The 27,954-nt window shown below is 40.2% G+C and overlaps 3 protein-coding genes across 3 annotated transcripts; 2 read left to right on the plus strand and 1 right to left on the minus strand.

The window, feature by feature from the left end:
* The first annotated feature begins 942 nt into the window (after positions 1-942).
* On the plus strand, positions 943-8,050 carry il4i1 (interleukin 4 induced 1). The gene is made up of 9 exons (XM_061046030.1): positions 943-1,082; positions 1,335-1,393; positions 2,843-2,945; positions 3,343-3,557; positions 3,679-3,791; positions 4,888-5,089; positions 5,230-5,298; positions 5,386-5,522; positions 6,791-8,050. Exons 3-9 carry the CDS (start codon positions 2,915-2,917, stop codon positions 7,557-7,559), a joined length of 1,536 nt encoding a protein of 511 aa, XP_060902013.1. The 5' UTR covers positions 943-1,082; positions 1,335-1,393; positions 2,843-2,914; the 3' UTR covers positions 7,560-8,050.
* Positions 8,051-17,463: 9,413 nt separating this feature from the next.
* Positions 17,464-19,195, minus strand: timm8b (translocase of inner mitochondrial membrane 8 homolog B (yeast)). Its single transcript, XM_061046031.1, has 2 exons — positions 18,979-19,195; positions 17,464-17,886 (listed from the first exon to the last, which is right to left on the minus strand). Exons 1-2 carry the CDS (start codon positions 19,078-19,080, stop codon positions 17,719-17,721), a joined length of 270 nt encoding a protein of 89 aa, XP_060902014.1. The 5' UTR covers positions 19,081-19,195; the 3' UTR covers positions 17,464-17,718.
* Positions 19,196-20,219: 1,024 nt separating this feature from the next.
* Positions 20,220-27,917, plus strand: LOC132980115 (succinate dehydrogenase [ubiquinone] cytochrome b small subunit B, mitochondrial-like). The gene is made up of 4 exons (XM_061046042.1): positions 20,220-20,338; positions 21,574-21,684; positions 24,355-24,505; positions 27,254-27,917. The coding sequence occupies exons 1-4, from the start codon at positions 20,290-20,292 to the stop codon at positions 27,417-27,419; spliced, it is 477 nt and encodes a 158-aa protein (XP_060902025.1). The 5' UTR covers positions 20,220-20,289; the 3' UTR covers positions 27,420-27,917.
* Positions 27,918-27,954: the final 37 nt, after the last annotated feature.

The following is a 27,954-nucleotide window of genomic DNA, read 5'->3' on the forward strand; positions in this document are numbered from 1 at the left end:
TAACAGATAGGTGATGTCACTTAGGCTACATCCATTAATATGTATAGTCTATGGGTGATATGGGTGATGAAAAAAACATGTTTTATTTAGCTTTTTTTTTTTGTCAATCTTAGCGCCACCTGTGGACAAATTGGGTCCATTCATCTCTTTGCTGATTTTGTTCTGTACATGTGTAAGTGCTTGTGTATGAAAAAAAGTCTAATCTGTCTTCATCTTAAATGTAAAAATGGACAAGGAAATTTAAAATGAAATTTAAAATGAATTTTGGCGTGTAAAAACTATAAAAAGGCTGTTTCTGCAGCATCTCATCTGAAACCTACCCCACGGCTGCATGGCAGGCATATAAAATTACTATTAAGAAATATTCAATCTATCTGATGGTCATAAAGTCCTTACCAGCTAAAAAAAACTCCACAAGAGAGCTTGAACAACTCTGGTAGAACCAGCACCTTCAGCGTTTATACGTATAAATGTGGGTTGCTTTCCCTCAGATGAACAAGAATCAAATCATTCACCTCATTCTATGTCAGGTTTGCTGCAGAAACTCCAGAGAAAAATGTCTGTCTCTTTAACGTTGGCTTCTTAAACACGTGCCATCTGTTTCCTTTCTGTTTCCTTTCTTTTTTTCTTTTTCTTTTCTTTTTATTTCTCTCCGATCATTCCTACCCTGATCAGACCTACAGCTAAACGACTTCATAGCCAAGACCCCTGCCAGCTTTCTCAGGGTGTTATGAGAGCTTTACCTTTCACATTATGCATTAACACACGGCTGACTTCACTTCTAAAGCCTCATTAGTTCACTGACCTCAGTGTTTTCACACATAATGTGAAATAAAACCTGCCCCTTGACCTTTAACAATGCCTATTCAGCTATGAATCATACACACACACACACACACACACGTATATGTATTGCTAAGTACTTTTGTAACCTGTGATGTAAAAACTCACCTGAGCTGTAACAAGACAGTCAGGTGAGCTTCTGCTTTGAGCTCAGTCAGGCTTTTTACACGAGACAGAAATCAACGAGAAAACTTGGAAGAAAGACATCATCTACTGTGTGTTTGTCCTGAGAAAAATTAGTAAGTTACACCTTGTTCCTTATTCCTCAGTGTAATTAAAATATTTAACTTATCCTATTTTTTTCCATGGGTTACTTTGGTAACTTCCAGTTTCCAAAAACTGTTGATCAGCATTTAAGTTTGAAAACAAAAACTACAAATCTGCCATTGATGTTACAGGAAAATGAAACTTTATTTGTCTTCTTGCTTTTGGTTTCACTTATTGCAGCGTATAAAAAGCAGTGCCTTTGTCATCCTGTCTGTTGTGCACAGGAAGGCTATGTGAGTTGGGGAAGCTTTTTTGGCTCTAAAGAAAAAAACTATATGTAAAGGTAAGTAAATTATTTTATAAATAAATATATAATGAAAGATAATTGTAACAGAAGGAATGAGCTCTTTAATGCACTGTTTTACATGTTTTATGAACAATAATGACACTTCAGATCTGACATTTTTGGATAGCAGTAAATGAGCACTTTCAGGTCAGATATTGAAATGAGTGAAGATGGAGGAAATGAGCTATGCTGATGACTAGTATAACCTCACTAATCTGATTTGTTCAGTCTGGTTGACTCTCGAGCCGGTGTGGGAAAATATTTCTGGAAGACCTGAGGAGCCACACAGTCCCCCTCATTAAAATAACGTTGTGTGCAATTTCACACATCCCACGCTTCCAGGTTTTCCAGACTGCCCTCGTATATGTGGAGGGACAGAAATTAAAGTTTAGCTCTATGTGGGGCTCGCTCATTTCCTCTCAGTCATGCATAGGCACACAACGAGCGACGAGACATTACCTTTGTTAAAGGTGAGTGGAGTGCAGGGAGAGTGTCATTTGAGCTTTAGTTCATTTTTTTCAGCACATGTACCAAATCTGAGGTATTTCTTTTCTGCAATTTCAGGAAACCAGCTCAGTTTTGATCTGAAATAATGTAATGGAGCATAGTTCTAATATAAAGTACAAGTTTATAACAACAGGTGTATATTTATTTTAAAGGGGATACTATCACCAAGGCTAATGTCTTTTTTCTGAGATTTAAGGAAAAACTATTTTATATTTATTTGATTTATTGCTTTTAATGAATGGAACATAATTCATTTTTAAAAATACAAACTTTTAAAAAATGCTTTATACTGTATCTCATTTTAAAGACCATACGTCTGCATCTACAAAAAACAACAGATCTGATGTCTTTTTTATGAGATTTAATGAAAAATGTCTATATTTTGATCTCATTCAATGTATTACAATGGAACATATTTCATATATAAATACAAGTTTAAAAACAACAGTTTTTTTCCATTATTTAAAAGTTTTATAGAAACAGGGATAAATGATTTTTTAAACCTGTTGTAGACTGAAAAGGTTTAAAAATTAATTTTTCCTTTGCATGTTTGCACTGAATGTTAAGAACCTGATGTTATATACTTAATTTTTACTAAACAATGTTTTTCGTCCTGTGTTTGATACAAATTATGTCAATTGTTGTCTTTTGTTTGGCTGCAGCACGGGTGAAGAGCCCAAGACAAATTTCTCACTTTGTGAGACATTAAAGTTCATCTTAATCTTGAATCTTATATCACATTTGAAAAAAATCCCTTTCTGCACGTTCAAAAGAAAAAATTCTCAGTCGTACCAAATCTTTTTTTTCTCTATTTACGGGAAATTTGTTGATTTTGATCTGATTTAATGTATTTTAATGGAAAATAATTCTTAGTTTAAAACAACAGGGCTTGTCCATGTTCATGCTGTCTCTCACTCTTAACTTTCTTGTGTTTGGTAGGTTTCTTTTGCCTCTCAGAGTGACTCTAACAGCAGAAGGAAGACGTCCAAACTGTGGAGCTCCATCCTTAAGATGATCCCTCACATGGCTCTGTGCAAGTTCTGTAAGGATCAGATTCACTTCTAACAAGAAACAAATGAATGTAGTGGTTACAAGACTATTACTTTTGCTGTAAATATATTCATTTTTAACTGAATAATCCTCGTACTACTCACTGATGGACACTTGTATACAAACATGAAATGCTGGCTTTCTTTGCACTTTACCATGAATAGTTTTATTTGCTAATTTCAATGGTGAAGATGTGGGTTCCTTTTTGCTGACATGACACTTCTCTGTATAATGTGTTTTTAATGGATTTGTTGCTTTGACGAAATAAAAAAGTGGGGAAATTTTCATTTCTAACTGGTAAACTTTGAGAATATCCCCCCACTTCTGCATTTCATCATGATGCAATAATTCATTTATTAACTAATACTGATATTTTCGTCCTCTGTCAGTTCCTCTAGTTGTAGTCGGGGTCGTGATTTTTGCTGTGAGTGGGATCTTTGGAGACCCCCTGTACGATTGTCTACAAGACACCGACTACAGTGAGCTGCTCAACATCGTGGAAAAAGGTCTTCCTGTCTCCAAGAGCCCTCGTCATATAGCAATCATTGGAGGGGGCATGGCTGGACTGACCGCTGCAAAGTTTTTAGAAGATGCAGGACATACGGTAGACTCCAACAATACTTGAAATGTTAATGTTTACACAAGTTTTTTTTTCCTCAGTGGATAATGAAAAAACTTGGTGGTGTGGATATTAAATGATGATTATGTTTCCCCCCGTGGAAAAGGTGACAATAATAGAAGCCAGTGACCGTATTGGAGGACGTGTGGAGACCTTCAGGAACAGAAGAGAAGGCTGGTACGCAGAAGTGGGCGCCATGAGGATCCCCAGCTTTCATAAGTGAGTACGATAATGACCTGCTGGTCTCTTTTATCCGTCTTCTTTTCAATAATAAAGCACGGACAACATAAGAAAATATTTTAAAGAGGACATATTATCCCTCTTCTCCACCTTTTCAAACAGTCCCCTGTGGTCTAAATGAAACATCTGCTTGCTTTGCTTTGGTAAAAATATAACATGAATCAAGCACCAGAGGAGGTTTGTGACCCTGTATAAACCAGCTCTCTCAGAACGCTCCGTTTTGGTGTGTGTGTCTCTTTAAATGTAATGAAGTTTTCCCCGTACACATCACTCCTCTGTAGAGAGAATAAAAATGTCAGACCTGCGCAAAAGTTTTGCTCTTGTCTGGGGGTGGAGTCCATGGGTGGAGATACCAGGGAAGGGGAGGGGATTTTCTTTTACCAGAATCCCACTGTGACATCACAAGGGGAGCAAATTTGAAACAGAGCATTTTTCTCTGTGTTGTAAGACTTATGCAGACCACAAACAAAGGACTGGATGGGTTTATTTCACATTTTGTGGGTTACCCAAATATATGTTTAAAAACACTGTAGAAGTGGATTTTTCATAATATGTCCCCTTTAAACTCTTTTTCTGATGTTTAGTTCTGCTCATATCTTGACATTACTCACTTTAAGGAAAACCCCACAGAAAAAGTGTCATATAACGCTGCTTTCCCAGTTCTTTTATCTCCACCTAAAGTTCAAACATCTTGTAAAGTATTGATATGGTTTCACTTTGCTGTATTGGTTCAGTCTTCCGGCTGTGCCATACTCCGCAGTTAGAAACAAACACACAACACATAAAGTTAGTACCTGACAGGAGGACAAAGTGGAGAGTGAACGCTGTCATATTTGTCAAAAAAAAAACAACAACACTATGATGATGTTTGCTGGGAAATGTTTCTGTCCAGATTTGATAGAAATTATGATTATTGATGTAAAGTCAAGTTTGTTGTGTTGCACCAAAGTGGTGATGATAACTGAAGCAGCTTATACAAAGTGGTCTTAATACGTCAATCTCTAATTGTCTCGTCTTGAAGATTTTTAAATCTCTCCAGGAAACTTCAGTCAGTGTCATTTTTTTTCCCTCACAGGATTTTGCTGTCCTTTGCCTCCAAATTACAAATTTCCTTGAACCACTTTATCGAAGATGACATCAACACCTACTATTTTGTAAACGGGGTGCTGCAGAAAACCTATGCAGTGGAAAACAACCCTGATATTCTCAACTACAGCCTGAATGAAGGAGAGAGAGGGAAGTCAGCCGCTCAACTCTTCAGTGAGACGCTCTGGAAGGTTTGTGTATAGTTATGTAGACAAGGTTTGTGTATATGTATACATCGATAGTGTTATTCTAACTTTTAAACTCGTCAGTATTTCTAATGCATAAGGATAGACATGTGAACGTTTTCTGATATATCATAATCTTTGCACAGGTGAGGGAGGACCTGAAGTCAATGGGCTGCAGTGCCATGTTGAATAAATATGATTCCTACACAGTGAAGGTGACGATTTATTTATTTTAAACATTGCTTAAGTGTTACATGAATATGAAAAAAATAACCATAAAGTTAACGATCACCTGATTACAGGAGTACCTGGTGAAGGAGGGGAACCTGAGCCGTGGTGCACTGAGGATGGTCGGGGACCTCCTGAATGAAAACAGCCTCTTCTACACGTCGCTGATAGAGATGCTGTACATTCAGTCAGACATCAATGACAACACTGAGTAAGAAATGTTCATTTCATCTCCTTGTTATGTGTAATGCTAAACCAAGTGAGAATGAGAATCAGCTTTATTGGCCAGGTATTCTCACACATTTAAGGAATTCGACTTCAGACTGTGCTCTCTAAGTAAAGAAGTACAACATCAAATACTAACCAATAAACAAACAGTAATATGTTCAAGACTCAATAAGACTATAGTGCAGTGGTGAGTTGTGCAAAAGATGCTGAAACAAACATGATAATAAATGATGTAATTAGGAAACATATGGGTTCAGAAGAAGAAGAAGATGCACTTTATTCATCCCACAAGGGGAAATTAATTTTACACTCTGTTGCTGAGACAGGCTTCACCCACATAGTCTGAAATATACATACATGCACAAACAGAATCCTATAGAAATACACCAAAGGAGAGATGTCAGAGTGAGGGGCTGCACATGAAAGAGCGCCCGAGCTGTTGGGGGTACGGTGCCTTGCTCAAGGGCACATCGGGCAGTGCTCAGGAGACCTGGCAACTCTCCAGCTACCAGACCAATTCCAGACTTGGTCCTCACTGGGATTGAAGCCCTGACACTAATGCAAAAGTTATCTCGTAGTACTTCCACTTCCTTATTAGATTACTTTATAAAGGATTCTTTAAAATAATGGAAAGGAATTCTGTCCTGGTAGTAACAGCAGCTCTTGGACTGGAACTTGTACTGTAGAAGAAGAAAAAAAGTCTGGGTGCAAAACAGGCCTTTTTGTTTCTCCTCCGCCATTGTTGCTGACAAATTTGATATCAAAAGCCCTCTTGATTTGTCGGCGAGGGTGAAGTGACATTAATGGGTGCAGCAGTGTTCTAAAAGTTGAACTATTTTCATCTAAGAGTGCTGTGAGCGCAGGGACAAAAAAACATTTGTCACGAGGGTTTTCTAGTGCATAAGGGGTATGAGTGCAGAAAACGCTGAACTGTACTTTGGAAAATGGGCACTGCTAGGGCAAATAAATTCCATTAACACAGGCCCCTTAATGTGCGTTTCTCAAACCACATGTTTTTTCAGTGACGCATATGGTGATTGGTTGTAATTGTAGGAGTGGTTATGAAACAATTTAAACAAACAACAAACCAGTACACTAGAAAATACAACAGATGCATGGGCGTTAGGCTCCATCGATCCCATTTGGCAAACACTTTTTTTTATATAAGACATTTATTCAGCTCTAAGTCTTTGATATTGTAAAATGACTGATGTATTTTGGTTGAAAGGTTTCTATTGGGTTTTTTTCCAGGTATTTTGAGGTGACAGATGGATTCGACCACCTCCCGAGGGCTTTCTACCAGTGGTTGAATGCTACAATTCTTCTCAACTCCAAAGTCAAACAGGTAGACCAAACAGGAGGCAGGTATGTCACCGTAACCTTCCAGGACTGGCGTAATCCAAACTCCCTGGTCAACCTGACGGTGGACTATGCTCTGGTTACATCTTCAGCCAAAGCCAGTGTCTTCATAGACTTCCTGCCTCCTCTGTCTGGAGACAAGATGGAGGCCCTGCGCTCGGTTCATTACGCCAGCTCCACCAAGGTGATCCTCAGCTTCAGTCAGAGGTTCTGGGAGAAAGAAGGCATCAGAGGAGGGAAGAGCGTCACAGACCGGCCCTCCCGCTTCATCTACTACCCCAGCCACAGCTTCCCCGGCACAGACGCGGGGGCCCTCCTCGCGTCCTACACCTGCTCTGACGACTCCACCCTCTTCCAAGGCTTGAGCAAGGACGAGCTGATGGCGGTGGTGCTGGAGGATTTGGTGAAGATCCACGGAGAGGATATCCGGCCTATATGGACAGGGGGGCTGGTGAAGAAGTGGGGCTTGGATCCTTACAGTCTGGGAGCTTTCGCCTTGTTCACGCCCTACCAGCAGGGACACTACGCCCGAGAACTGTTCCAGAGTGAGGGGCGGGTGCATTTTGCAGGAGAACATACAGCTACGCCTCACGGGTGGATAGAAACCGCCATTAAGTCTGCACTCAGGGCAGCAAAAAATATAAACAGCCTCACACTTTAGTTTTTTGAAGCAAAAATGTGTTTTATATCTGTTCAATCTACATACTGGTCAATCAATTTCAACCATAGACTGTTCAAAGAAGTGGACGAAGCCAGACTTACATAAGCCATTGGTTTGTGAACCTCACTTTTGAAGCATGAAATTCAGCAGTATTGTCCAATGCATCTTCTTCTTTTTCTCAAACCAGCTAAAAAGGCAAGTTTAAAAAAAAAAAAGTATCTTAAGACAGAATTAAGAGAAAGGCCTGCACACGGTTCAGCTCCAAATGGCAGTTTCATTTAGGCAGGGCAACAACTTATTAATAAAAATGTCAAAATAAAATCACCATTGGGAGCTGAACAATATGCAGACCTCCTTTTTTTCTGCAGTTAATACACTCCTTGTTGTGCACTTGTATACATTCTCCCTGGATGTGCGCTTACTAGTTTTCTCTTAAGTGCGCTGCAATAAATGAGTTTGTGTATTGATTGAAAACAAAATGTGTCATTTTTGTCTCCATTAATGAGAACTTGTGTCGTACCTGCTCATCAACAGAGATTTCTGCACTGCAGGTCTGATGGTTGTCAGCTTCAATGTAAAGCTCCTGTGATCAGCTGCTGACTAGTCATGAAACAGACTGAATTATTGCTGATGCCTATTATTAACAGGAATAATAATAGTAGAATAATCACATTACCTTTTAGTATGTTGAATTTTTTTTTAAACATATTGTGGAAAAAAAAAGTTAATTATGTGAAACAAATTGGCATGTAAAGGGTTACTTTTTAGATTTCATAATGACCCCCAATTAAAACATTTAATATATATATATATATTTTTTTTTTTAAAACAACCCCTGGAGGAATAGATCAAAAATGGAAATTGTGGTCCCTCAATCAATGAAGGAGTATTGAAGAAGTTCTCTCTTAAGAGGCCACATTATCGTCTCTTTCTGACTCGTGCTGTTGTCCGCACCGCACCGGTTTACACGCACGCACTCACGCACGCGCGTCATCAATCACCATGGTTACAACCAACCGAGGCTATATAAGGGCCGCAGACCGTTCTACGTTCCCCTTTTGCAATTGAACTTTGACGAGAGTTGACCTTTTTGCAAGACCTTGCTGGAAAGCTTACTATTTAAAAGCGCTGCATCAATATCTTCTACAAGAACACATATTCTAAAACAACAGGAAAGAAAATAACTTCTTGGACTCAGTGGGACACCTATCGGGGACACCGAAGAGCTCGGAGATCGCCTTCAGCGGACCGGTGATGGACGAGGAGCACCTGTCCGCCCAAGTCTTGTCTGACAGCGGTGGAGGTATGTCAAATGTGACCTTTTTTTTTTTACAATTGACATTTCACTGATTAATTTATTAATCTCCATAAACACTCTAACGTTTTATCAGTCAAACCTTTTTTTAAATGTGAGATTTAAAGTCGAGAGCTCTCATGATGTTATTAGGCCTCAATGAAAAAACAAATGTTTGGTGAACTTTGATTTTCTCACTGTTTTTCCTGTGTAAAAAAACCTTTTGATTGCTGTAATGTCTGAATACTTAGCGCGCCAATTGTGGAATTAATTAGGAAGTGTCGGGGTGATTTGAAATACTGTTATTTTTGTTTAAGAGCAACAATTTTGTTAAGAAATTAAATATAAATTATCTGAAAAAGATGGCGACCAGGCCAAATTTCGTAAAATGCTAAATATGTTATTTTGTTTTGCATCATGGAGACCATCGTTAGCGAGATCCATGACGTCAGAACGTCAGTGTCAGTAACTAGGCACGTTCTTATCTCAGTACGTTTGTTTTGATGCGGAGATAATATTGAATTATCTTTTATTTACAAGCTGTTCTCATTACATCAAATTACGATCATGGGTTTTATATTCATTTAGGCCTACTATATTTGAGTTCAATGTCATAATTCATGCTTTCAATTGCGTTTTTTTATTAAATCAAATTGAATCAAATTTGATACAGTGGCCTATCATCATCATACGCAATTTTGATACAAAAATATTTGCTAACTCAGGCAAACCAGCTACCCTTAAAATAGTCCCTTAAAGCTCTGAGCTGGTTGGAGATTCTTCTAAGTAGACTTTATTTTGCCTATTTTTAGAAAATCCTAGAATTGTAACATTTGGCAGTGTTATGTTTGTTTATCCATCATGTATGTAAATACACCAGTAAAACAGGACTAATCTATAAAAGGCTTTAAAAAATGACCAAATTGTAGATTTCTAGTTTATAACCTGGGTCTTCTGATGTATATATATGAGCATCCTTGTATGTATGTTTTTCCCAGCAGAAAAAAGTATGACTTTCATCAAGTGTTGCATGAACGCAGCTTAAAAAAATCATCAAAGTAGAGCATCACAATATTTTGTATCACTGTTAAAGGGCCTACGGTTTGTGGCTGGTTTGGGATTGTTTAGGCTGCAATCTTAGTCAGTATACAGACAAATGAAGTGTTGACTTTACACAGATGTTGTTATTTAATCAGAGGTTGTTACATTTTGAAATCAGGTATACTGATGCTTTATTTTTGTCTCCCTCAGTGGTACGTCCTGCACCAGACAGCCTTCTCGAGATGATCAGCATCAGGATCGTGGACGACGATGACTCTGAGGTAGAGGTAGGTACACCAGAGGACACTCCCCCAGTGTCCTCTGGTGATGGAGAGGAAGTCATCTGGGTCTTGGATGATGAGGAGGAGGAGGAGGACCAGGTAGAGGTAGGTATACCAGTGGGCATTTGTTCAGTGTCCTCTGGTGATGAGGAGGAAGTAATCTGGATTTCGGATGACATGGAAGCAGAGGAAGAGGTAGGTAGACCAGGGGACATTCCTCCAGTGTCCTCTGAAGATGAAGATGAGGATGAGGTGAGCGAAGAGGAGCAGGAAGAGGAGTGTGAAGAGGAGAACGAAGAGGAGAGGGGAGAGGAGCACAAAGAAGAGAGGGGAGAGGAGCATGAAGAGGAGAACGAAGAGGAGAGGGGAGAGGAGAACGAAGAGGAGAGGGGAGAGGAGAGTGAAGAGGAGAGTGAAGAGGAGAGTGAAGAGGAGACTGAGGACGAGGAGGACTTTTCAGACTCGTTCAGTGAGGATTCTGGGTATGAATCCATGTATGACTCTGAAGAGGACCTCGAGGATGAAGATGAAGAGGAGAACAACAGATCTCTCTCGCCTATGGACCAGCAGTTCCCAGAGGATTTCTACCGGAGATGGCAGCAGGTGTCTCCTCCTGTTCCTGATGCTCCTCCTCAGCTGCTGACTGTCCGACATCCACAGGAAGAAGATCCTACCTCACCTTCAAGATCAGAAGATAGTGCTCCCTCAACCTCAGGCCTCAGCTCCTCCACCAAGAGGAGCAGGGAGGAGATCCTGACAGAGCAGGTAAGTGGTAAGAGGCCCAGGTGTGACTGTGAGGAACGCTACGAGGAGAGTGCTCCCTCAACCTCAGGCCTCAGCTCCTCCACCAAGAGGAGCAGGGAGGAGATCCTCACAGAGCAGGTAAGTGGTAAGAGGCCCAGGTGTGACTGTGAGGAATGCTACGAGGAGAGTGCTCCCTCAACCTCAGGCCTCAGCTCCTCCACCAAGAGGAGCAGGGAGGAGAGCTACATGGACTCCACTCCATCCATCTCATGCTCCTACAGAAGAAGAGGATTCTGGGAGTATCCCCCTGTGGTTGATGACAGCGATTCTGATTTGGATGACAACCCTGATTCCTCCTCTGCAGTAGAAGAGGAAGCCAGACCAGGGGACATTCCTCCAGTGTCCTCTGAGGATGAAGATGAGGATGAGGTGATCGAAGAGGAGAGCGAAGAGGAGTATGAAGAGGAGTATGAAGAGGAGTATGAAGAGGAGTATGAAGAGGAGTATAGAGAGGGGTATGAAGAGGAGAGTGAAGAGGAGAGTGAGCATGAGAGGGAACAGGCGACCGAGGACGAGGGCGAGGAGGACTTCTCAGGCTGGTTCAGGGAGGATTCAGGGTATGAGTATGACCCTGAAGAGGACCTCCAGGATGAAGATGAAGAGGAGGACAACAGATCTCTCTCCCCTATGGACCGGCAGTTCCCAGAGGATTTCTACCGGAGATGGCAGCAGGTGTCTCCTCCTGTTCCTGATGCTCCTCCTCAGCTGCTGACTGTCCGACATCCACAGGAAGAAGATCCTACCACACCTTCAAGATCAGAAGATAGTGCTCCCTCAACCTCAGGCCTCAGCTCCTCCACCAAGAGGAGCAGGGAGGAGATCCTCACAGAGCAGGTAAGTGGTAAGAGGCCCAGGTGTGACTGTGAGGAACGCTACGAGGAGAGTGCTCCCTCAACCTCAGGCCTCAGCTCCTCCACCAAGAGGAGCAGGGAGGAGATCCTCACAGAGCAGGTAAGTGGTAAGAGGCCCAGGTGTGACTGTGAGGAATGCTACGAGGAGAGTGCTCCCTCAACCTCAGGCCTCAGCTCCTCCACCAAGAGGAGCAGGGAGGAGATCCTCACAGAGCAGGTAAGTGGTAAGAGGCCCAGGTGTGACTGTGAGGAACGCTACGAGGAGAGTGCTCCCTCAACCTCAGGCCTCAGCTCCTCCACCAAGAGGAGCAGGGAGGAGAGCTACATGGACTCCACTCCATCCACCTCAGGCTCCTACAGAAGAAGAGGATTCTGGGAGTATCCCCCTGTGGTTGATGAGGAGACCACAGGAGTATGAAGAGGAGTATGGAGAGGAGTATGGAGAGGAGAACGAAGAGGAGAGGGGAGAGGAGAATGAAGAGAAGAGGGGAGAGGAGAGTGAAGAGGAGAGTGAAGAGGAGACTAGGGACGAGGAGGACTTTTCAGACTCGTTCAGTGAGGATTCTGGGTATGAATCCATGTATGACTCTGAAGAGGACCTCGAGGATGAAGATGAAGAGGAGGACAACAGATCTCTCTCCCCTATGGACCGGCAGTTCCCGGAGGATTTCTACCGGAGATGGCAGCAGGTGTCTCCTCCTGTTCCTGATGCTCCTCCTCAGCTGCTGACTGTCCGACATCCACAGGAAGAAGATCCTACCTCACCTTCAAGATCAGAAGATAGTGCTCCCTCAACCTCAGGCCTCAGCTCCTCCACCAAGAGGAGCAGGGAGGAGATCCTCACAGAGCAGGTAAGTGGTAAGAGGCCCAGGTGTGACTGTGAGGAACGCTACGAGGAGAGTGCTCCCTCAACCTCAGGCCTCAGCTCCTCCACCAAGAGGAGCAGGGAGGAGAGCTACATGGACTCCACTCCATCCACCTATGGAGGGTATGGAGAGGAGTATGGAGAGGAGTATGGAGAGGAGAGGGGAGAGGAGAGTGAAGAGGAGCGCGACCAGGAGTTTGAAGCGGAGAGTGAAGAAAAGAGCGAGGACGAGAGGGAACAGGCGAGCGAGGACGAGGGCGAGGAGGACTTCTCAGGTCCTCAGGATTCTGGGTGATTCAGGTCCTCAGACTGGGTGTGCTACTTCCACTTCAGGCCTCAGCTCCTCCACCAAGAGGAGCAGGGAGGAGATCTACATGGACTCCACTCCATCCACCTCAGGCTCCTAGAGAAGAAGAGGATTCTGGGAGTATCCCCCTGTGGTTGATGGCAGCGATTCTGATTTGGATGACAACCCTGATTACTCCAGGAAGTGAAAAGTGGAATCTTTGTGTCTGGCAGGACTTTTCAAAGCCCCAGAAACCTTTCCACATGTCTGGCAGACAATGCTGTTAGGCAACCTTAACAGCTGCAAGTACTGTACAAGCATTAGGCACGTTTTTTGATAGTTTAAATCAACTTCTGGAATAGTGCAGACTCAGAGATAGTTACTCTTTCTTACTTTGTTATGTTGTTGTGTATTTGTCTATGTACGGTCCAGGTGGCTATACCAGACAAAGGTAAGGTAATATTTAATAGCAATAGTTTCTAAAGACGGCTGATAATTCCATGCACAGGTAATTAAACATTGTTTATTGTCATCACTGTGTTGCACGTAACCATGTTTTATAAATTAGGTGTAGGTGACTAGCAGACAGAGGTAAGTTTATACTGTCTAACATTAGGAATCTAATGTTCATATCCACTTTTTTTTAATAAAAAGCAAATGTTGTCTTTAGCACACTTAGTTATACTGTTGTTTGTTTGCTTCTCAGATGTACCAACCCCCCCCCCCACCACAAGACGAGACGATGGAGAAGGCCAAGACTCGACACCCAAGATTCCCATGGCAACAGAAGACGTGTTTACTCCAGAGCAGATGTGAAGGATGGATGACTACAGGACCAGCTGGAGAGCGATGGGCACCTTGCTGTCACACAGCAAAGTAAGTGCTGATAAACTTAAGATGACTTCACATATGTGTATTCTTTTTATTATAGGAAAAGATATCATGCAAAGGTTGTAATACTATGTCTATACTAACACATGTCTTATGAATCTTTTTCACAGGGCAGGACTCCTCTGTGTTTCCAGTGTTCCTGCATGGGGCATCTATGAATGGACAACTAATCATTCCTCCAGAAGCCTCAGAGACCCACACCCCCCTCCTACGTCTGCCCCACCAACCCAAACCCCTCAACACCACCCTCTTCACTCTTTCCATTTTTAAAATCTTACATAAAAAATATTTGTGTGCCATAAATGATCTTGTTTGTTTTAAGTTCATAGTTGACAGTTTAATTATAAACTAAGTGAATGTACAGTAAATATTACAAGTATAACTTACTTATCTTATATCTAACTGTACATGTTTTAAACCAGGGTTCATTAAGCAAATTTCAGACTCTGAAAATACTAAACAAGTTAAATCATTTTCACATAAACAGTTCTATATCACAGAGTCAAAAGGTGACTATAAAATTGCTATAGGGCATTCTCTGGCCTTAAAATAATTTTTAGATTATACTTCATTGAAAAAGGAAAACTAATAAATGCATTTGTGAGGAAGCATGGAGGAATTCTGTGGATGTCCACGAGAGATAAGCTCAACTCAAGGAGTCCCATTACATATGTTCAGAAGTTACAGTTCAGCACTGAGTTTCATGAGGAATAAAGTGTCAAGCTGCATGCACTAATAAAACAAAACATTGGCAAATGCACAGATAGAGACAGTATAGTAAATGAGCCCCTACCCTCTTTTCAGGAGGAAAGACTGTTTTCCATTTACATGTTTTTAACACGCTTCAGGGTGTTTAATCTGAATTTAGGATTTTTTTTAACTGAACTTGTCAGTATTTGGGTGGTTTAAATCAGTTTGGTGTGGTTTCATGCATGTCAATAGCTCTTGGCAATCTGGTGTCATATGTCATATTGGTGCACATAGAGACTGTTTCCTAGGACTGTGGAAATTACAAAAATATCCAACCGAAAATATTGAAATATTATTTGTGCATAATGATATCTGTTTGGATGCCGTAAGTGTAATTTGAATTTTGAAATCTTATTTTATGGAAGTAATTATTGACGTGATGTCAAGGAGTTTGTCTTTGTTTAAATAGCCTACATGAAAAATATGGATCTTGAATGAAGAAATCATTTTAACATGGTACATTTTGAATGGTTTAAATTTCCATGTACAGAAACATTAATATTGTGAAATAATGAATTTGCACTGCATAGTTTAAAACCTGACCTGAACCCAGGATGAGAATAAATTGAGACCTTTACGAAATATTAACAACACAGTTGTTTTTTGCGGGAAAAAAATTGAAACGCTCAATTATTTATTTTTGTATTATTGACATTCAGATTGCAGACAGTGTAGTCCCTTAGTATTTTATCTCCCTTTGCCCTTTAATCGTTCCCACCCTGTACTGACTTTGTAAATGTTGCCTCTTTATGACAGATGATGTAGAGAAGAGATTGTTCTTTAACAATAGATTAAGTGATCTCTTACCGTCCTGAGGAAAGGAACTGAATGTCTTAGCACTTCGTTTTTTTGCAATTAGTAGAGTCGCCCCCTGCTGGTCGTTAGAGAGATTACAGGTCCAAAGCCATTTTGCATTAGTTCCACTTCTAAAATCAGAAGCTACTGTCTGTCATCTTTATATGTTCTGTTGTTTTTTTGTATTAACCCCTTTCAATATGACATATTTGTGTGTGTTATGTACATATTTACTGATTTAGATTGACATCATCAGAAGTTCAACTCCTGAATTTCTGGACAGATTCCCCCGTAATTAGAACTCGGATATAGATGCTCAGGATGGGAAGCTCAAATACTGTTAAATGGACGTACTCCTGTGTTCCAGGTTTCCATATTGTATAAACAATAATAACCAGTAGCATTTCACCTCTTCGTTTTAGTACTCATTAAGTACTTTTTAAATTTAATTTTAAGTCTTTATGGGCTTCAAACAGCTATTCAAAATGGAACCATGTGTGATCTCAAGTCAGGGTATTATATACTTTATTAATCCTGCGAGGGGAAATCCAATTATACCCTCTGTTATTGAACATGCTGAAATATACACACACATGCACAAGCAGGATCCTATGCATGCACTGATGGAGAGATGTCTGAGCGAGCCCACAGTGAGCATTCCTGAGCTGGTGGGAGTTCAGTGTCTTGCAAAGGAGGCACCTCAGCAGGGCTCAGGAAGTGTACTGGCACCTCTTCAGCTCCAGACCAATTGCCAGACTTAGTACGCATCGGGACTTGAGCTGGCGACCCTCCGGTTCCCAACCCAAATCCCTGCAGACTGAGCTACTGCCATATGTGTCCTTAGTGGAACAGCTATTCACTGATTTGACATTTGAAGCATGTGAAAGGGTCAAAACTAGAAATAATAACTTTTTATAAGAGGTGACAGAAAGTACCAGTTTGATCATTAACAGTACACTGAGTCAGAGTTTAAATACATGTAGGGACACATAAAAACATCATATAACCACAAAACCTCTGCTCTCCCTGATTAAGAAACACTGATGAAGGGAAATTTTGAGAAGGGACAATAACACTAACATGAGAGTTTTATAACTGTAACGACAAATATCCACACTTATATTGTGTCTTTAACTGATCATTTTGATCTCATTAAAAGCAAGTTGATTGTGATGAGGAGCATAGAGCCTGCAAACGTCACCTCTGACTAAAAACTACAAATCCCACTGTTGCATCCACCAAAGTGCTCTGTGGATGGAAAGTAAAGCAGCAACTTGAGTTACACGATGTGTATGAGTCTGAATAGCAGTCTGAGTTTCCGCTGGTCCTGGATCAGAAAACAGTCCTAAAGCAACATTTTTTTTTAAGTGCTATGTAAGTCTAATTTATTATTGTTATTATCTGCCAGCCCAATCTTTCACAGAGCAGTGAGCCCCTCTCTGTCTGTACTTCAGAAACACTCTGGATTGCTCTTTTAATACCCAGTCATGTTACTAACCTAAACCTTTCATAGTTAACTTGATTAACTGAGATGTTCCATCAGGTGTTTTTTTTTAAGCATTTCACAACTTTTCAGTCTTTTTCTGCCACTTTTACAACTGACATCAAATCAAAAAAGGGCTCAGTGTTCCATAAACGACATTTCTCCTCGTGAACATTTTATGATGTTGCCTTTGTGAAATTTTCAATCGAATATATAGAGCTTAAATGCTTTGCAAATCATCACATTTACATTTCACAGTGTCCCTACAGAGGCAGTGTCTCAGAAAGAGTCAGTAATGTCTTTATTTATCCTTTAATAAATATGAATGAGAACTATATAGATTATGTTATTATACATCATTGTCATTATTACTGTTTTGATTGTTTTCTGGTTAATTTGAATAAGAATAGATCCACTCACCCTCATCAACCTGTGATGTTTTCTGTGGGTTTGACACATATTCAAGTTTCCAGATGTTCCTGGATTGGAGGGATTGTTTTCCCAATTGTTGTCTTATTTTAGGTTTTGAACATGCATGAAGGAAACAGACAAGACAGTGAACATGAGTACAATATTTCACTTTACTCATGCCAGGTTACATCACTTCTTAGAGTCAAAGAGGTACTTCTGGCTGTTATGTGCAGCTGTATCCATGTACAGTTTTCCATTTGATCACATTACAGACCCCTGAAGCATACACAGTGATTTATATTAAAAAAAACATCCTCTTCATCTAATCTTCTACCAACATCATAAGAATACAAAATATCTGATGAATGTCACAACACAGTCCGGTTGGCATCGACGGTGTATTATCATTACTGAGCTCCTTTCTGCACCATCTGTGTGAAGCGGTTGGTGATGGCCAGGGTGGTGTCGATGAAGCGCTCCACGCAGCTCTGCAGGCACGTCTCCGTCCTGTAGTCCAGCTTGGAGCCCGGGCTGTCCACACACTTGTCCCAGCAAACGTCAGTGAAAGTGTGCACCTGGAATAAATACATACAAGGCTGATTAACAAACGACTGTGGGGTTAATACATCATGGTGTTTGACCTCTGAACCGGTAAACCTCTCTGAGAGAATCAGAGCCCCTTCAACATTGTTAATAAAGGATTCTGAAATGTTTTCAACAGCGTGCTATGCTAAGTCGTAGGATCTACAGCACTTATACATTTATCTAATTTCACTGGCAGATTGCTTCAGCCACTGGCAAGAAACATGGTTGTTTCCCTGCGACTGTAACTCAGATTGTTATTCTGTGTGTCTCATATATTAGATAGGATACTACAGAGAATTTTTTTTTAATACAGTTACATATTTTTGAACCAGAAATTGCTACTACACCTCTCTAATCAAAGCCGCCAGACGAGACTGACAAAAACAGTAATTCAACCAAAACACCAGAGATGCTGATAAACCTCTACATGTTCATTTGTTTGTGTCATTGTGCAACTTTAGTGTTTACAATGTGAATCCAACAAAAGTATGTATTAAAATAAAACAAAGAGAACCAGGCAGCAGTCACCCAGTGTTCAACAAAGTACAATTATTATGCCAAAACAAGCATTTTTATAGGACAATTCCAATAACTGTCATGCTAATTACTCTTCTAATCCATATCCTTACATGTGTGATCAAAGCTGTTGATGTGATTGTAGTAGACAACTATAGAAACAAACCAACTAAAAGGCAACACAATGTTTGTTTTGTTGTTTTTTTTCATGAATGCAGACTAACCTAAACTAACCTTCAGGTGTGAATGCATCTTTAATCTTTATTCACACAAGACATTCTTCTGATGTCTTGTGCGAAGCACTTTGAATTGCCCTGTTTTTTAAATTTGCTATAAAAATTGATTTACCTTCCACAAGTCATGTTTACTTTGCAATGTATTTTTCAATGATATCTGATCTCTGCAACACGCTGTTATATGTTGATAGTACTGCACTGATGGATCAGTCTGTTTTTACTGTAGATGTAGTATCATCTCCCTGTTGATCAGGTCTTATAAGTCTCTCATATAATACATGTGCATGTCCGCTAAAGGGAGATACAGGTTAGCATAGTTAGCATACACACCTGGGCCTGGAACTGCGCTTTCTGCTGCTCTATGGCGATCATACGCTGAAGCTCCGAAGCCTCTGCTTTATCCGACGCGTTGTAATTATCAAAATTGTCCATTTTTTAACGGAATAATTACAGAGAAAAGTCTCTATTCACGCCGACAAGCTGCTGCAGTGAGTCGAGGTAAGGGGAGGTGACCTTCGCTTCCTCTGGACTGAGCGCTGCTGTGTCTGAGTCACCGCTGATCTACAAATCGAGGGATGGGTTACGCGTGTAGGTGGTTCCTGTCCAGATCGTTTGTAAATCAACGAGTGGAAGCTAACGCAAACACTGACGCGTACAAAGATATTTTGTGTTTGACAGGAGTTTACTCGTTAAAATCAAAGTATTTGGAAAAATCTAGGCTATCAAAACATCACTTTGCGTAAAGTCAAAATCTTTGGTATCACGTTTATCTGAGCCGTTTAAAAAGAAATCTATTTAACCCATAGACTACTTCTACATGAAAACACTATGCACACTTTTAATATAAATACTGTAAAACTCTACCTCATGTAAATGAACCCAGCTGTCACATATTTACTGTACATTTTTTTTATTATCATGTTACTTCAGCATCTTTTGCACTACTCACCACTGAATTATTATCTTATGGCTTGTACATATTGGTGTGTTTACTTTGTGTTTATTGTCGATATTTAATGTTGTACTTTTAGACATAGAGAGCACCGTTCACCGAAGTTAAATACCTTGTGTGTGTGTAAGCATACCTGGCCGATAAAGTTTATTCTGATTCTGATTCTGCTTCAGAAGATTTAATGTTATAATTATAGTTTTCTTCTCCTTTCTTTATTAAGTTTTTCCGCAGTGTCAAAGAAGCACACATTTTATAAAAAGCAGTTATAGAAGAAAAGCTTGTTTCTTATTTTTCTCGTGTTATATCCTACCTGTTTTTTTTGGCTGAACCATATTTATACTAATACCATGTCAGAGAAGACTATTCATACATTATAATGAATCGTCAAGGTTTTCTGGATGTAATTAAAAATAATCACTAATAAAAATCTAAAATTAATTATTCCAGTTAATGATATAATGATATAATAACACGACCTCATATGGCAGAGTATATTGATTAGAAATATTTTTAAAAACATTAAATAACATCAATGTCTCGGTAACGCGTGAGTGGAACAATATCTTTGCGTTTAGAAAAAATAATCTGAAACAGTTTACTGATCTTCTCAAACATTTAACATCTTTGTGCTTCCGAAGATTCAACAAGTACATCCGGGTAACCGTGGTGACCTTGGTGAGTTGATCATCATGGCGGCTATCGTCAGGTTGAGTTCTGTGTGTCGTAGAGGAGTCAAACGTGAGTATTTCTATCTTTTATTTGTCTTCTGATAAATGTGGTCACTGTTGTGTAGTAAGTTGATGTTAATACGACGGAGAGTGGGTCATTTTAACTGTGTATGAACAAATCAGGACAGGGGGAAGACTTCTCCCTTCAAGTTCACGACTCATTAGATAAACATGTTGTCAGTGTTTTTATTTATCTTTATCATCACTGGTTAGTGTTAAAGTTAAAGTTTAATTCACACTGATGTCAGATGGTTACTTAGTGATGTCACTGAGGTTTGGTTGAATTTCGCTGCCATTATGACATCACTCTGTCCGACCACGGCGTTATTGCTCTCACGACAGGCGCAGAACCCCATTCAGAAATATGCTAATTATAACTTTAAATACATTTTTTAAACCTTACGTATCATGCAGAAGTTAACTGAGGACATTTCCGAAGATGACAAGTCTCACTTTTTAATTCGGCATGCATAAACCTCACGGAGGAGCATAGATACTCCTTTAATTAAAGTTCATGTTAGGTGAAGACTGCTCGCCACCGCCCTCATTTGACTGAATGGGTGGAGAGTTTCCAAAACCATAAAGTGTCTATGTGGAAACCACAAGCTGCTTTTCTTTGGCTCTTTGTGTTTACATGATTCAGATGTAATACTAAACATCTGCTTTACTGCTCATTTCCAGTAAACACAGGTTTTCAAGACAGAGAAAAATGTTTTTAAAATCAACTCGTGGGGAAACAGAAATATATTTGATAGTTTGAATATTTTATTCGTTATTATATTAGTGAGAGCAACAGTGTAATTGTTCATATTAAAGGCAAAATATAGAAATATATATATACAATTCATTTTTTTAAGGCGGCATCTTAAAATAAACAGTTTATCAGCAAAATAATTTTATATTTTTTTAATTGATAAACATTGAAGTATATAAAATGAAGAAAAGATAAGAATTTTTTTTAAACTTTTTTTAAAATGAAAATTTCCAAACAAAGAATTCTTGTTTCCATAATGAAAAAAAAAAAGCAGCAAATCCACACACTGACGGAGCTGGAACCATTCAAAGTTTGAGATTTTTGCTTCAAAGATCACCAAACTGATTTCTAAATAATCTAAATATTTGATTGATTTTCTTCATATGGATTTCATGCCGAGGCTCTTTGTTTACAACTCTTTCAGTGTAAGCTGTGGTTAAGTTTTATACTGTGTGCCACCATTGGAAACCATTTTTTGTCTTTTCTTTCAGCTCTGTTTTACCAAAGCACTTTTCTGGCCAGGCCGCTGGTCGTACCGTACAAATACCAGGAGCAGCCGTACCAGCTGACGGCGAGGATCCATTCGTCACAGGCTCTGCACGGTCAGTGTTTACAATTTAAAATAATCTCTTTTACATACGTAAGTTACAGGGAGTATGCAGATACAGAACAACAGAAAACAAACTCTTAATACATTCAAAACTGGAGTAGACATTACCACAGGGAGGGTTGAATCAACATTACAAGCTGCACTTTTCTCACCTTTTCTGATCTTAACCCAGTTATAAATACAGCTTTTTGAACCCAGTATTACTCACACCCAGTATCATAGCACATTGCATTGTGTATGCATGTGATAATGATCTGCTTCAATGGTCAAAGTCCAGAATACTTTACTCTGGATGGTGAGAACATGCACATATTAGCACCAATAAACAGGACAGCATGTTTGATTCTTAATGTTAGTTTTGGCTTTGATGATGACAGATATAGCTTTTATTCTGCAGATTGTTGTGTTTACACACCTCTAGTTTTTCCTGTTTGACATAATAGCAGCTAGCTTACTGCCTTGATGATTTATGACTGCTGGTTTGCGGTCCAGATTTAGCACCTTGGATGCTCAGAGTGGTTTTTGTATTTTGACACCGGTTCACTCAAGGCCTGTTTAAAGCTGTTTCCCCCCACTGTGACCCACAATGTTCAGGTTACTGGGTCATCTACACATCAAGTAAGGGTGGATGCTTTTTTCCCCCTTGGGAGCAAAATGAATCTGTTAATACAGATGTGTAATTTCTACTTTTCTAAACCACATTTTTGTTAATAATATACTAATCTGACTTGTAATGTAAAATAAAAAAACATATTTTTTCTTCTTACAAAATCTTTTTATACTTCACAACAACAAATAACGGATGTCTGGAAAAGGAAAATTCATAACATTCTAATTGGCACTAGGAAAAATAAATGTAGTGACTTAAGAATGAATGGGGGCTTTATATTTGATTGGAAAATATCACAAAGACAACATAAATGTTCACACTGAAAAATCTCATTGTTTTTGGAAAACTGTATGTACAGTCCGGGGCAGTGGCTCAGTGGGTTGTCTCTCAACTGGAAGGTCAGGGCTTACCCAGCTCCTGCAGCCTTATGTTGAAGTGTCCTTGTGCAGGGTACAGAACCCTAAATTGCTCCTTCTGCTGCATCAGTGGCGTGTGAATGTTTTATGAATGAGATTAGGTAATACATTAGATAGCAACCTCTGCCATCAGTGTGTGAATATGTAGGTGTGACCTGTGGTGTAAAAGGGCTTTGAGTAGTCAATAGACTAGAAAAGCTAGACAAGCTCAAGTCTATTTACCACTGATCTCTAGAGTATTAGTATGGAGTGTCTAAACCACTAATAGTTTTTATAAATTGTTTAAACATTGCATAATAACAGTGATCTGCGATTACTCTGACATATTTTGATGAATGAGAAAAAGGTTCAAACATGTTTATAATTCACAGTCGAATGTGGAGCCACATTGTGTTCTCTTTTCACTTCTACTTGTGTTTTGTCTTAAACAAGTAAAAACGCTGCTGCAGCGATAAGTCCTAAAGCCTGGAAATGAGTTGACAGTTTTTCACTTTTGGTTCCTTCGTCTCAAAGCCGATTCTTTTTATAGATCCCTGAAATTAAACCAAGGGTTAACATAACTGTTTTATCCGTCAGCATATTAATACAACCGTAAATGGTTTTTTTTCCAACATGCGGATAAATGAGTCTACAGAGGTTATCAGGGACGTCATCCTCATCACGTTGAACAGGGAGAAGACGAAAGCTGATTTACAATGATGATGGTTAACTTGTTTATAGCTTAACATTAGCATTTGCTTCTAAAAAGCTTCAAAATTCATCAAAGTGGTGATCATTTGTGGAGATTATCTAGCTTTACAGAATGTGTATCTTAAAGGTCACATATAATGCAAAATACACTTCACAGTGGTTTCTCTAACACTGATGTGTCCCTAGTTTGCCTACAAACCCCCCAAATTTGTCTTTTGCCTGCTCCACTTTTCGGAAAAAATGTGTGCTCAAACAGGCCGTTTAGAGATGTTCCCTTCATGACATCACAAAGGGCAGTAACCCCTCCCCCAGGTGGGTGACACTCCCACAGCTAGGTGTTTGTTCTGCCCTCTGAGTCTCAACATAAACAAATAAAGTGAGAAAGCCCTAGACACCCAAGCCCTTCCAGAGAGGGGGTGTGGTCAGACACAGCTCATTTACATATTTAAAGGTACAGACACAGAAACAGCCTGTTCTGAGCAGGGCTGAAATAGAGGAGTTTATAGACATGATCAAATACAGGATCAGAGTGGATTTAGAACAAGAAACTTCACAGACATGTTTTGAGGAGCTCTGAGACTTATTTAAACTGATTGAAGAGGAGGAATATGAGTGATCTTTAAACCTTTCCTTGCGACAGAGCTTTAGTTTCCATTTGGCTGTTTGTAAATGTACCCTTAACTCTGGGTTTGCTTGTGAAAACATGTGGTCCCTTTGACAGTTGTGTTTGATAGGTATGAGATCCTCTGTTTGATGTTAGATACTTTTGTGTTGGACGTGACAAATGAAGGTCTAACTCAGTAAGAAAGAAGATCTCAAAATCTCAACCTATTCCTGTATACTACAACATTATTTACTATTTCTCTTTGTGTTTTAAGATACATTTGTTTTATCTTCTGTTAGCATGCAGATCATTAACTTTGCTTTCGTCTCTCTAACTCCTCAGCGGGTTCTGGCTCTAAAGCCGCCTCTCTGCACTGGACAGGAGAGCGAGTAGTGAGCATCCTGCTGCTGGCCTTGGGACCTGCAGCATATTTTAGTCCCTCTCCGTTCGTCGACTACTCTCTGGCTGCTGCCCTGACCCTGCACGGGCACTGGTAAGACCGTCAAACATTTACCCAAACCCTGATAGCATTAGTCCTGAAGATGTTAGTCATAAAAATGTACAAATCAAGGTTACTCATTCAAACCCATAGTCGAGTTTGGAACTAATTATTTCTATTTAATAATGAATCCTTGCACTCTTTTAATACCTTCTCTTCGGTCACATCTCTACAGCGGATATAATACTTTGGCACTGTCCTTGACATTCTTTGAAAAGCAGAATCCCCCAAACACTAAAAAGAAAAACCTTCAAATTTGGCAAAAACACCAGCTTGTATTCGAGGATGAACTGATTAGATTTCGACTGATCCAAAATCACTGTGGCTTCTTTTTTTTTTTTTTGGAAGAATTTGTTTTTTTTGGCTTTTTGTGTCTTTAATGGAGAGATAGGAAACCAGGGAAAGAGAGAGTGGGAAAGGAGCCACAGGTCGGATTCGAACCTGGGCCACCCACTTGGAGGACCACAGCCTCCATACGTGGCTTCTTAAAAATGTTATTCACCAGAGTTCAAAGGTCATGCATCGAATTCACAACATTTGCTATTATGACAAATTGATTGTTTATTTTCTGAGCAATAAAAAAATAGATAAACGAGTTCTGTCCAAAACAAACAGTCATCTCCCCAACAAGTAATGGGAAAGTGTCCGTAGTGGCATCGACAAAGACTTAGATTGTTAAGGAGTATCAATAAGTGAATCAATAAAAAATGAAAGATCTTCATCACTACTTGTAGGTACCCTGAGTAGTCTCACATTTTGTGGAGCTGTCGAATGTCTGGACTTTTTTTTAAGCTTGTTTTTGAGCTGTATCAGGAGCCAAATTATCCTTAGAGGTCCCCTCCATGAATGAAAACAACTTAATAAAGAAGTGTTGTGTTAGAAACACGGGTTCTCCAATCGTCTTTGGTGGAGCTTTTAGACTTCTCTTAGGTAAAGCTTAACGTGTGTCACTAATGATTTGGTTGGAGATATCTGAAGATTGGAATCTGTCATACGAGTTTATAATAAAATTAAAAGGAGGTTTAAGGACTTGAAACACAAAGAAAGTAGTTTGCTGGAATTTAGCCGAATCAAATTTATTATAGTGATGAGTATTGGGGTAGCTGGTTGTCATGGTTTCAAGCTTCATTCTCTTGAGATAAGGATTTATTGAAATGTCAATGGAGGATTTGAATAGGGAAATTTTCTTGCAGAACCAGAGCTGCAGTAAAAGTGGCCGTTCATTGTTGAGCTCTGTATCTCTTGTCAAATGGTCAGCAGGGAGTTGTAGTTTAGATTCTTCAGCTTTCAGGGCCATTACAGTTTTCCTGACTTGTGTGGTCAGACACCAGCAGATTGTGATTAATGAGGGAGCATGAATGAAAGTGGAGCTTATTTCCCAAACGTCTCTCCAAAGTACAAAGATTTAGTTTGTTCACTGACCCCGATGAGACAAAGGGAAACTTTACGACACGGCGGTTTGGTGTAAGTCATCTCGCCGTCGCTGTCAGCCAATACTCAATCAGCCCCGGTTAGCTCTGGCTCTGTTTGCGGACTTCAGAGGGCGGCTTTAGCTTAGCGTCACAGCGGCGTGTTCGTCCATCAGTCATAGCGCAGACTGAACCGCGTGGCAGGTGTAGGCCACAAATCCCAGTCATGAGAAGTGATAAGTCCGGTTAAGCAACAGCCTTCAGGGCAGGTCTGTATCACAAAGGGTCAAGACCTGTCCTCTCTGGCCAAAACCACTTAGATGAAGTCTCCAGTGTGATTTGGGGTCGGTACAGCCAATGGTTAAAGCATGAGTAGGCTGGAAAGCTTCCTCCTTTCAGCTGGTACTCAGGATAATGCCTAATAGGATTTTATTCTCTTAGGAATGTTCGGCTGACCACAGCGCCAATTAAACCAGAGGAAACCCGACTCTACGTTAACCCTCCAACAAAGCAATACATGTGGAAATGTTTTGCCATGTTTTGCCATAGTTCACCATTAAAGTTTCTGTAAATGTTTCTGATGTTTTGTTTAAATTGAGCGTGGGTGAATGAATATTTGTTTGGGGATCAATCAAATCACAGGAAATGTCACCGAGCAGCTTCCCAGACTTCATATTGTTTAAAGTATTGAAAGTTGAGCATGTTGACCTCAACAGAGTTGTCTCTCCGGGGCTGCAGGAGTTGTGGGCCAACCGTCTGGGTTGTTTCTTAGCAGCCATGAGAGATGTGAGGGCGAGTTTTGTTCTTTGATAGTAAAGGACTAGCTGGTGCAGATAGCCTAGTGGTTATGTTGTACTGAGGCTGTAGTCCTCATTGCAGCAGCCCATGGGTTCCAATCCAACCTCGGCCCTTTACTGCATGTCATCCCCCACTCTCTCCTCCCAACATTTCCTTTCTCTCTTCATCTGTCCTATCCAATAAAAGCAAAAGTGGCCCAATAAAAGACATCTTTAAAAAGAGTACACTACAGAGCAGTCATTTTATAAGCATTGCTTTCATAGTTTTGGGGGGAAGGTGTACCTAATATTTAGCTGCCTTCTTTTAAGTTAATGGGGAGGCAAAATATCATGAACGCCTTTCATTATAATGCACTCCAGCACACCACTTCTACCCACCTTTAATAACAAATATAAAGTAGATGTATCATGTCCATGTCATTAAAAACTGAAAACATAGACGCTTTGTAGAATTAGAACTCTTGCATTGGACATCCTTAGATTGGACAGGTTGTCATAATGTTTTGGCTAATTGGGCTAATTTGTTTGTCTTGCAGGGGTATCGGGCAGGTGTTAACAGACTACGTCCATGGCGACGCAAAGATCAAGATGGCAAACGCGGGTCTCTTCCTCCTGTCGACGGTCACCTTCGCCGGCCTGTGCTACTTCAACTACAACGACGTGGGCATCTGCAAAGCCATCGCCCTGCTGTGGAGCAAATGAACATGACTGTGGACTGGGGAAGTTGGGAGGACCGAGACACTGGGGACGGGAACTGTCTGGTCCTGGCTGATTGTAAAAAATCAAGGTGTTCCATGTAAATTCTTATAAATATATATCATTTTGACGATACGACAGCGATTCACACGTGTGTAGTTGTCATCAATGCCCATCACTTCAGGCTTGTCCATGTGGTAAGTTCTTGCTCAGTTTAGTTAAACAGGTGTCCGTTTTTTCTACAACAACGAGGGAGTTGAGCCTCCGTTTGGACTCGGATGTTTCCCTCTAGTTTTTGACCCTTAGCTCGTCCAAATGTCACGCCCATTTTCTACATCACAATTATTTACAGGAGACATGTATGATTACAACAAAACAACTTCATCTTCTTTGGAAGAAGTCCTTTGACAGCTAATTTATTGTTTTCATGTGGCGGATTTGTTAAATGGTTTGTTTGGAACACATTTTGTACATAATCTTTTCTTTAAGACCCATCAGGAAGAACAGAGCAGCACAGTTCACCCTCCATACTAACCCCTAA

The sequence above is a fragment of the Labrus mixtus genome, chromosome 9, assembly GCF_963584025.1.
Source record: "Labrus mixtus chromosome 9, fLabMix1.1, whole genome shotgun sequence".
In the NCBI taxonomy this organism is placed as follows: Eukaryota; Metazoa; Chordata; class Actinopteri; order Labriformes; family Labridae; genus Labrus; species Labrus mixtus.